The 11,275-nt window shown below is 34.1% G+C and overlaps 1 protein-coding gene across 1 annotated transcript in view; it reads left to right on the top strand.

Annotated features, from left to right (window-relative positions):
• Window positions 1-1,325: 1,325 nt before the first annotated feature.
• Window positions 1,326-11,275, top strand: part of LOC149578314 (uncharacterized) — a 35,082-nt gene continuing 25,132 nt past the window's right edge. The window contains exons 1-3 of the mRNA XM_089828223.1: window positions 1,326-1,518; window positions 5,788-6,053; window positions 6,157-6,234. Of these exons, the coding sequence (XP_089684349.1) occupies window positions 5,874-6,053; window positions 6,157-6,234 (258 nt within the window). The 5' untranslated portion in view covers window positions 1,326-1,518; window positions 5,788-5,873. The remainder of the gene's footprint in view (window positions 1,519-5,787; window positions 6,054-6,156; window positions 6,235-11,275) is intronic.

Here is an 11,275-nt window from a genome sequence, read left to right as displayed (position 1 = left end):
CTCAAACCCATTAAATTGCTAACAATAAGAAGGAAAAAAAGCGCTCTTAAGACCATAGAGGACCATTGGTCTTTCAGACTCTCTCTATATGACCATCTTTATTTAGGGATGATTTCAGTGTATTCTATTTATAAATGACAATCAAACCAAAGAGGAAGTATGCATCTCAACTTAGCTCTTCCTACCTTTTGTGATCTCGTAATCTAGCACAAACCACAACTCTTTCTAAAAGTGTACAAAGCTAACTCTTCAATTGCAACTTTGATGATTACCCTAAACATTCATTTGATTCCTACTGCCATAGATTCTTCCTAGAAAATTATTTACGAGTTATTCCAAGATTTCTTTTAAATGCTACCCTAAATCCATTTTGACTCCATTTTAAATATACATATGCATAAATTTAAATATTATATTTATATTCTAAAAAAATCTTATTATAAATTTTTTAATAAAAAATAATTCTAGATAATATTCACTAAAACACATTAAAATGATCAATAATTTCAAATGTATATGACCAAATTCAACAAGGGGCACAAGTGCCAAAGTTCCTGCCTTTTAGTATGGTGGGTTTTGAAGTAAGAGTTGAGTGAAGTACGAATACATGCAACTTGCATTAGTCTATGTTGCTCTTGTTCTAATACAATAATTTGTTAGATTTTGCTCATTTAAGATTGATAATTACTCATAATTTTTAATAAATAGTTGCTTTTGTGAAAAATGAATGCTATTGTATTATAGTATATTTGTTTAAAACCTAAAAACAATCTACCAATAATAAATTTTTAAAATATTGAAAAATTAAAAGTTGAAACACTTTGAATAGATTTTTTTTACTTTATGTTAAAACAAAAAAAATTACTATTTACTTTGAAATAAATATTTAATTTTTAATATTCACTTTGAAATAAATATATCAAATTTAAACTTAAAAAAGTGAAGTATCTTAAATAAATTATTATAAATATTAAAATATATTAGAAACATAATTATTAATTATCAATTTAATTAAAAATAATAATTAATTAAAATATACTATAATAGATTCTACAATTCAAAGTCAAAACCAATTTAATGTAGAAATGCAGATTTATACCAATAAATAAACTTTATCACTATAGAAAGGACATTGGATTGATTTAATATTATTTAATGATACTAACTATAGTATTAAATGATGCAAACGCTGGCAAGACTCTGGTAAATTTGATTTTTTTAATATAAATATATTTTTCACATTGCATTTTTCTTCATTGACCAATACAATTTGTAGAAAATTGCATTTTTCAATTTTAAAAGCGTCTAATGATTCCATTAGTTACCTGCGGCAGGAACTAATAATAAATTTCAATCTCCACGATAATCTGGCCAAACGTAAATTCAGTGGACCATTTAGCCCAATCCCTCTTTCATGTCGACGGCTAGCATGAGCCATTCCAGTGCTAGCTAAATCGGGCTGTAATTCGCGTGTACGTCGTATTTGATTGCTTTGCCACGGCTGGGGAAGATCGCAAGGTCACTTTCTTTTCCTTGTTAATTTTTAACTTCGCTTGCACCGATTTAATTTTTCTTTGTTTCAGATGGTAATATTTTTCAGTCGTATTCCTTCTTTTCCTTTCATGAATGCACCAGTTCATCCGTAAAAATGTATTTACTGTTTTTTTACGAGTTTATCTTTTTGCAAACGAGTATTTAATTACATACCCAAGGAAATTTTATGGGAAATGTCAGTAAACAGAAATCTTAAACATAGCCTCGTTATTTACCTGAGTGGAATCAAATGCATGCACTGATTTGGCCCTGTGATGCCAATGACTTTGGTTTCATAAAGTTTTTTTCTCGGAGGGAAGTTGAGTTAGGAGGGTGAGGGGTTCTTAGTGGAGTTTTACATTTCATGTGCCTTTCTTGCTTGGCTAGTCTCAAGTGCGGTTGTTGCTTATTGTATTTACAAACTTGCACCACAACACTGACACTTGTCTGTTGGAGCAATGGGGTTCCTTATGAATGAATGAAAGAAAGATTTTTATTATAGAGCGCCAGAGTTACTGGAACCTCCTTTGTCCTTCCTTGGGCGCATGCACCCCCGTATCCAATACTGCCCGAATACATCCATTGAATATTGCAACCATGTCTTCCTAAAAAATGTTGATTTTCCAAGCGTGCCAAATACTACGTAATTTGATTTTTTTAAGATGTGGCATAAATCTTCTCAAATTTAATTTAAAAAACTTTATTAATACAATTGTTTTAAAAGACTGGTATAAACAAAACCTGCACCAAATGAGAAAGACAAATAAAATGTTTTTTCTATTCAGCAACCCATTTTGTTGAGTTATCTTCTAATGCAACTCTACAATTTTTGCATATTGTAAAGTGTTAAATTAAGTTATAAATATTTATGTCATATTTATGTGCCCATATTGTTTTTGAAGCAATGAGAAACTCCTCTAATAACTTAGAAAATTGTGTTAAATATATGTGAATGTGATATTTATTAATGTCACATCCAGCCGTATCCATATTGGGTATCTTAAAAAATGGTCGTATCCGTACCCAATACTGTGTTTGTATTTCTATCTATATCCGTCTCCATGAACTTTGTAGAGCACAGATTTGAAGCTGGGTCACACTCTTACATATGCCCCCTACTGTGTGTACATAGGAACACTCTGATGCATCATACCTTTGGATATTTCAATACAAAAGGAAACTAAAATGAGGTTGCAAGCAGATTGGGTTTAACCAGGGAGGAAACTCTGTAGTTAAGTGCGCCTGAGCTGGAATAGTACGGGTATAGGTGACCTCCTAGGAAGTCCCGGTGCTTCACCTTTGTGAGCATCACCTAGATCCAATGAGTGCTAAATGTTCCATTTATTCTCATGAGAGATGGGTTTTTGTGAACCACTACTTATGAAATATGAGTGAATGAGTTTGACTCAAGAACGACAGTTAAATCCTGATAGCAATATCACAATCTAGAAAACTTGTCAACTTTTGCACAAACATTCTGCAATTGTATGTTTAGTGAGGAGCCATGCCAAGGAACTGGAAGGATGCACAGAATAATATAAAAAGGGCCAAAGGAATTTGAAGAAAAGCCAGAAGGGCCCAGTAAAGGTCATCGCAATTGGTGCAAAATGTTGCAAGAATGCTATCAGAATATATCAGAACTTGGTTTACGAACTCTGTGAGAACTGGTTAAGCAAATTGGTGGTCTTCAGATTGCCCACAGAGAATTTCAATGTGTGATTGCTGTGATTTTTATACGAATTGACATTTCTTCTTGTTATTTGGTATTATTCCCATCTTACAGTAAAAAGCCAAATTATAGACACAATTTTAGAAATGACATTGGAAGAAATAATAATGCACAAGTTTATTTTTATTTTGTTTCTATTCTTGTTTTAAACAAACTTATTTTCATTTTATTACCTGGACAAACAGAAATTCAATTTCTGAAACCAAGGTCAGGCATATTGAAATCTTTGACTTCGAGTCGAAACCTTTTATATCAGTGACTACCTCTATCAAATCCGGATGTTCATCGCCACAGTCCTTTAGTTTCCCCACTCTTCAAAGCTGGGTTTCACAGATTTAGGGGAGAGGATGCCCACGAGGGTGTTACTGTGGTTCTTTTCTTAGAGCTTGTGGAGCCAGGGATGAGAAGGAAAGGATCAATCACGTTTGTTTCAGCCCTGATTCTAAAATCATTCTGTTTGCTGCTGATGTAGGCAGAATTTTGGCAGAGCCAGTTTCTCTGCCAATCAATTCCAACCTTATGGAGAACTTTTTGTGTCTGCATTGGATGGATGTGACTTGCAGAGGCTAATTATCAATACTTATGAAGGTGGGACACCTGCATGGCACAAGGGCTGCAATGTTGGATGAGTTGATTTTCAGTCTCTGAATTTAGCTGATAAGAAAATATTAGGGGAAAAGCTGAGAGCTAATTTTGACAAACCTGGGTGGCTTGCAAAACTGTAAAGCTGTGACATATGGCCAAATTACATTCAATATGTCAAAGAAAAAATGGGCATATGTCCAAGTTTACAAAGCTGAGAGTGACCTTTCTTCCTGAAACAGGCCTGGTAGACATGTATGCAAAATGTGGAAGCATTGACAAAGCAAGTGAAAGGTTAGGATTTTTTTATTTTCTTTTTGTTTTTAGTGTGGATTCAAGAATATTACTCTGCATCTAAATTTTCAATAAATTTAAGAGCCATTCTTACGATGAGATCATAATTGGGTCTTGACAATGTTGTTTTTGTGGGGCTGTCTTGTAATTATGTGAATATGTTGTTGATCAAAACATAATTCACTTAAATTCACCTCCCTAGAATTGAAGGATGAAGAAAACTTGCGACACCCTCAAAACCCTGAAATTCTTAACACTGGGGTTAACTGAAGTGCTAAGGCCTGAGTTCAAGAGTAATTCAATGTGTCTGGGCTTAGAATTCTGTTAAACTTAAAAATACGAGTTGGGGCTGATGGAAATATAAAGCCAGCTAATAAACAATATTGGATCATTTTGTTGGTGCTGTTTGGTAATGATTTTTTGTTGGGATTAAAACCCAGTGCTGTTCTCTGGTGTATGATTTTCCAAAAATGATAATATCAGGTCACTGGTGTGATCCCATTGCAATTGTAAGATCAATTTTTAAGTTTTCAGTGTAAAACCACCCTTTACTTGTTAAACTAAATTCTCTTGAGTGATGTTCATACATTGCTATTGAGATCTAGGATACAGGGGTGCAAATGATGTTACACATTAGAAGCTTTTGCAAATGAGCTTGATATGCTATATATTGTTTCCTGTCTCCACTGATATCAGCTGGATTTTCTGTGCGTCTGTAACCTTTTGCATGACATTGCTATCCTACAATTTGCTTTCATGTGCAAGAGAGTGAAAAAAAAGAAGCTACGGTTCCATTTGTTGGAACAAAAATGTTTGACACATCTATTTTTATGCTATAGGATTATATATCTGGCAAAATAAAGATCCTGTCTTTCCTTCTCCTCGTTGCAATTGCAGCCTGATGTTTGCAAACTCTGTTTGTGTGTGTGCGTGTGCATAGACACATGCTCGTACATATGCATGCACCTTTACCCACATGCTTCTTGTTATTATCAGCATGCTCATTATCTTGTGCTTCATTATCGTTTATTTTGACAAGGGGCATTCCTTTCCCAAGATTGCTTGCTTAGATTTTTATGCTACAACCTTATCTCAGTTTTTATATTTCTTCTATCTGTTGAAAGGCAAGATATTCAGTGAAACATAGAAGGAAATTATAACTTGTTTTCCCTATTAGTTCAATTATTGACAAAATATTTATTATCTTACAAAGTTGGCCACAATCAATGCAAGAGTAATCTAGTGAAAGACAAATAAATCTTTTAATCTTATCAAAGTGAGGTTGTGAAAACTTAATTTCATTTATTCATGAACAGTAAAATAGGAGATAAAAAGGACCCTTTAACAAAACTGTAGTATCTCTTGAGTGAAAATGATGACACAAGAAGTCCTTTATGGCAGAGTGCTGATCTGGGTCTTGCTTGGACGCAATATCATTCCGTGTTAAAAGTCTTTCCAATCTAGCCCAGTTTCACATTTCCACTTGAATATATTCAAACAGAACAATAGCACTGTATTCGAATTTTCCAGACATATGGGGTGACTAAATGCAACTATGAAAATCTCCAAGTTCATGCTTATCTTTTTTTCTTATGATATTTTGTAAAGACCAAAAACAGTTTAAGATTGACAATTTGTCATTACTATAGTGACGAGCAGGTGAACAGATCTCGAAACTGTAGCATTAACTTCCAGTCCTCTAGAAAAGACATCAGAGTGGTCACAGTTCTCTCTAATGGCAGGAGCATTTGGAGGTCCATACACATCTATGCCAGGTCAAACACAGAATGCTGGGCAGATAAATGGTCAATCAAATATTGGTGGGAACAGTGGAAGTGCACCGGGAAATGCCTCTTTTTCAAACTTAGCTGGCATGTCAAAGAATCAACTTTATGATGTCATGTCCCAAATGAAGGTTCTATTATCCTTATTTCTATTCGTGTTGCTTCATAAGCATGTGTTTCTAGTGATGTCTTTTACTAGGATACCACTTTAAAATTTAATTTATCTGTTTGTAGGTTCTCATTGAACAAAATCAACAACAAGCTCGTCAGATATTGGTTGCAAACCCAATGTTGACAAAATCTCTGTTCCAGGTTCTTTTCTACCAATGTCTTGAATTGATGTGTCAATTTCTATACTTTAGCTTGAAGTTTATTTATTAAATTTATGATCCAATACCTGGTTTCGAGCATGAATTTCTATATATTGCTTTCCAAGTTAAGTTATGGGCGTGGCCAAAGAGGCCAAAACAAGATCAATGACAAAGGTGTGACAGAATAAAAAAAAAAATCTAATAAACTACTAAAATATTTTTCAAAACCTACCACAAACAATTTAATTGTAAACTGCTTTTCATGGAGTAGGATAAAATTATCTTTAGAACAGGAAATCTTTATCCCTTTCCGAGAAAGTAAAAAAGGGATGAAATTCTTTATAACCAAATATTAAAGAGTGATGTCCACAGCTTCCTTGAATTCTTCATGGTACCTAATCTTCAGATTTAATGCATGCATAGAAACCAAGGTCCAAAACAAATGGATTTCTTAGAATGATGAAGTACCTACCCGTCCAAGGGAGATCTTAAATCTTATGATATATTTCTGATTTTTAGAACAACAAGCATTGCAATTATAGTGCAACAGTAAAAGCTGCCATGTTCCAAGAAGCTAAGTTCTGACCAGATCATACAGAGGTCATAATGGGCATGACTAACATAATGAAAAAAAGAGGAAAACGAAGAGGTATAAGGTATATTTCAAAAAAGAAGGGCCAGCTGTGAAATTCAGTTTATCATCCTGATTTTTGTTATATGTGAATGACTTTTCCCCTGCTTCTGCTGTCAATAAAGACCTTGCTTCTATGCTAAATTTGTCATCAATAGATTGGTTGCTGGGCACAGATGGAGACTGGAGCATTTCTCACATATGTGTCCAGCATCTGCTAATGTTATGTTAGCATAGCAACAACAATCTTGCTTGGGAATACCCTGGCAAACCAAAAAGATAATATCAGGATGTCTTTTTCCAATTTATTGGGATTGAATACCCACATTATTCTCGGTTGCATCATCCACTTCAAGTTCATTTTCTTCCCTTATTTTTGTAGCTATTTTCTTTCTTTATAAATTTTGTTTCTACATATAGTTTTGGTAGCTCTGGACCATTTGCTTTCTTATTTCTCTTCTCTACCCATCTAAACAATTCCTCATTACTCATACTTCATTGTCTGTTGTCTTTTAGTAGACATACTCCATAATTAATTCGATTTCTTTCCCATCTTGATTTGACCATTACACTTGAAAATGCTTTCCGAAATTGTTTGTTGCTCTAATGCCCACCACAGAGAATCACACCTATATCTGGCCAACGTGTGTCCGCATATATCGTTTCTAATGGCAAGTCACCCTGAAATCTTACTGCAGCCGCATCATTCTCTGTTTACACTATTTATCTTGAGCATATTTTCATTCCTAATTTTTTATCACTATCATATAACCTTTACAACTTGGTTGGGTTCACAGTTCACACTTTGGTTTTGTTTGTACTATATCATGTCTCTCTTATATCTCCTACTTGCCCACCCAAAAACTTCCTCATAACAGATTGTGTTTAGTATTGATTTCCTTCCATCCTTGTGACCTTGGAGGTGTTGGCAATTTCACTAAGAGGTGAGTAAGAAATACATTGAGGTTGTCATTTATGGCAACATATCATCTACATTAAGTCAGCAAGTTGTGAAAGCAAAGTTTTTGTTTGAAGACTTAGAAAATTGTCCAAGTGTTGTGAAGCCTAATTGTCAGTAGAGACACCTTTTTGGTTTGCAAAGTTCATAGAGAGCAAATTGGCACATGCACACTTGAGGGAAGCTAGAACAGGCTATGAGGATACCACATCTCAGAGCGCATGTTATTATGAGCTGTACAGTCAGAGATATCAAAGATTTACCAATCACAGTCAGGTATAGGCAGAGCAGGATAGAGTGAAGGAAATGGGTATTTGTGTTAAGGAATTATTTTGTTCACCAAAATAATTACTTAACTAATTAGGGACGGCATAACCCTAACTTAGCAAAATTCAATTTTGTGTTTTGGGACACGTGTGAAGACATGAAGGCCGACTCAAAACATAAGGGTATAAAGGAAAGACTTGTTTATGCGAAGTTGTGTGATGTTTTGGACATTGAAATGTACTTGCTATGTGATTCGAACTTTATGTTAGAGCAGATAAAGGACAATATATGCGAAGTTATGTACAAAGAGCTATAAGGGACGAATCAAATATTGCAGATATCATCATTGTCAAGAGGTTATTGTATCTGTACCTTTTTGTGTACAAAATATATCATTGTATATGCATGTTTGAGCGGTGGGCTCATCTTGCTACTTTTGTAATTGTAATACCAACTGCTAATAGGGTTGAGGCTTCTAACAAGGCCTAGTCCTCTAACTAGGACAAAGACACTATACAAATGTAATAGACTCCTAACAGGGTCAATATCTTTCACAAGATACTTTTCATTAGTGGATCGGTTTGTGGGTACAATCCCCATTGGGGTTTTCCCTTGGCTTGGGTTTTCCTAGTTAACAAATAATGGTGTTATGAGTTGCATTGTGTTACTGTTATGTTCTTTCTTCAGTTTAATCACTTGTGGCTGTTTTAAGGTTATTAAACATATCCATAGCTGGGAAAAAAAGTTTGTGAAATATTGATTCACCCCCCCTCTTAGTACTTCCTATTTCTAACAATTGGTATTAGAGCGCAGTTACTCAGAGGAGGCCTAACAACTTGAGTAGGATCACTATGGATATTGATTAGTTGCAAAAGAATCTAAAGGAAGCTTTTGAGGAACTTAATGCGATCACAAAAGAAAGAGACAATTTGTAGAACAAATACAAAGAGGCAAAAACTTACATTCAAAAGTTGAAAAAGGAGATTGAATCTACTAATTTTCAGAAGAAAGAGTCAAATGAATCGATCATAGATAGTGATACAGTTTCTAAGCTAAAGAAGGAAAATGAGATCCTAAAGCATGAACTTGAAATTACCAATCTTAAGATCAGTTTGATGGAAGATGGGAAGAAAAGTCAATCTGATTTGAGATCTAAGAATGCAGATCTGAAATCCAAACTTACCAAGGTGACATCTGAACTTGAGACTACAAAGTTGGAAGATGCAAAACTTGAGAAGTATAATACTATTGTCAAATGATAGCTTACATAGACAAAGCAACATCTTGAGAAATTGTACTCTAGCACTAGAAAATTTGATGAGCAGATCATGACGCAAAGACCTACTTATGATAGGACTGGTATTAGATACTATGAAGGTGAATCATTTAAGAAAGCTGAACTTATTGAGGAACCAAATCATGTGATCCAACAACTTGAACAACAACAAGATCTGAACAAAGAAGTACCTAAAAAATCTGAACAACCTAAAGAAGTGAAGAGGCAATTTATTGGAAAATGTTTTGCACACAATGAAATTGGTCACATGAAGAAGGACTGTATAGGTAAGTATGCTAACCGTTTTATTGGTTATGGTTATTATTGGTATGCTTATTTTCATAGAGCTAATGAATGTAGGAAACCTAGATTTAATAATAAAATGTATCAAAGTACTAACCCTGCAGCTAGTAGACCTATTGGTGCAACTAATGTCATAAGAAATGGAGTCGTGTGTTATAAGTGCAACAATTATGGTTATATTGCTAGAGATTACAGATTATAGACCAGTTAGTCAAGACCTAGATATGGAAACAATGTGATAGCATGTCAGATTTGTAACAATATGAAATATACAACAAGATTTTGTAAGATGAACAACATGAGAATACCAAGCAATATGAGATCTTAGAATGCAAGGACACCTGACTTTAGAAGGAGTGAAAATAACAATGTTAGAATGAATGAGAATAACAATGATAGACACAGAGAATGTGAAAGAGCATGTAGAGAACTTCAATGAAACATTTGTTAAAGCTAAGACACCAACTAACTCACAAATTTGGGTAGAAAAGAAGACAAGTGACACACCAAAAAATTAGTTGAAGTCAAGTAATAGTTGTTGACAAACCCTTATTATCTAAGCAATTTATTCATTAATAAGAAAAGGGGAAACAACATCAAAAAAATTATTTAGCCCCTAAAAGATTGAATTAAGACTTGCGAAGATAGGAAAAGGTTTAGATGGATAAAAGGAAGCTACTATTAAGAGTGCATTCATTTTTGAGTCCATATGTGAGAGCGCGAACAAAAATCAATTCTCTGGTTAAAGGAAACAACTTTTCCATCATTAAGTACCTGTGCAATTAATGCAGAATTGAATTGAATCACATATAATGGTTGAAATCGATGGAATGAGCACCATTTGATCGAGCAAAGAATTAAGGAGCCTTGATGAGCGAATTGCAAGTAGTTTGAAGGTTTTATTAAAGGATTCGGCCGTTTCGCGTAGAAAGCCCTAGTTTAAGAATTGAAGGTATTTATATCTTTGTGCAGTCAATTTGTGAAGTGTGGTTAAGTCTTTAAGCCTTTAAGAAATGGAAGCATCTATGTTGCATAATGTTATGGAGGTTCCAAGACCTAAATTGAAACTAAACCCCTATACCACTTGTTGAAGAAGACCCTAACACCGCAGTTTCTCAAATTCCAATGGAGTCTTGTATTTAGAAGATGTTAGGAGTTATACACAATGTAAGTTTGAGATTGTAGGAGAGAGCAACATTTCTGATGAATTTGATCATTTAAAGAAGGATTTGAACACCTAGGTTAGAATGATATAGTAAAGTAGATGTTTTACCATGAGTTTGATAATGAAGATTGGAGTAAAATCATTTTGAGCAGAATCCATGATGAGAAGTTTTGGATAGGCGACAATGTAGTAGACATTTCAACAAATTTGATTCATGAAGTAACTAACCTATGCAATCAAGGATCAATCCCACATAACGAGAAGAATGTAAAGAAAAATGTGATTGAAAACACCAAATCAACCAATAATAAGTCAGATTATCATTAAACATGATGATGTGAGATTTGTGAGTAAAATCATTGCCACCAAATTATGTTCTAGTTCTAGAGATGAAGAATTGGCAGTTGGATTTGAACATGCAACTTACAAACTATGTGTTGAA

Source organism: Cupressus sempervirens, chromosome 1 (genome assembly GCF_028749045.1).
Source record: "Cupressus sempervirens isolate cs-2001-9-10 chromosome 1, ASM2874904v1, whole genome shotgun sequence".
Lineage (NCBI taxonomy): Eukaryota > Viridiplantae > Streptophyta > Pinopsida > Cupressales > Cupressaceae > Cupressus > Cupressus sempervirens.
This window is presented reverse-complemented; position numbering and strand designations above follow the sequence as displayed.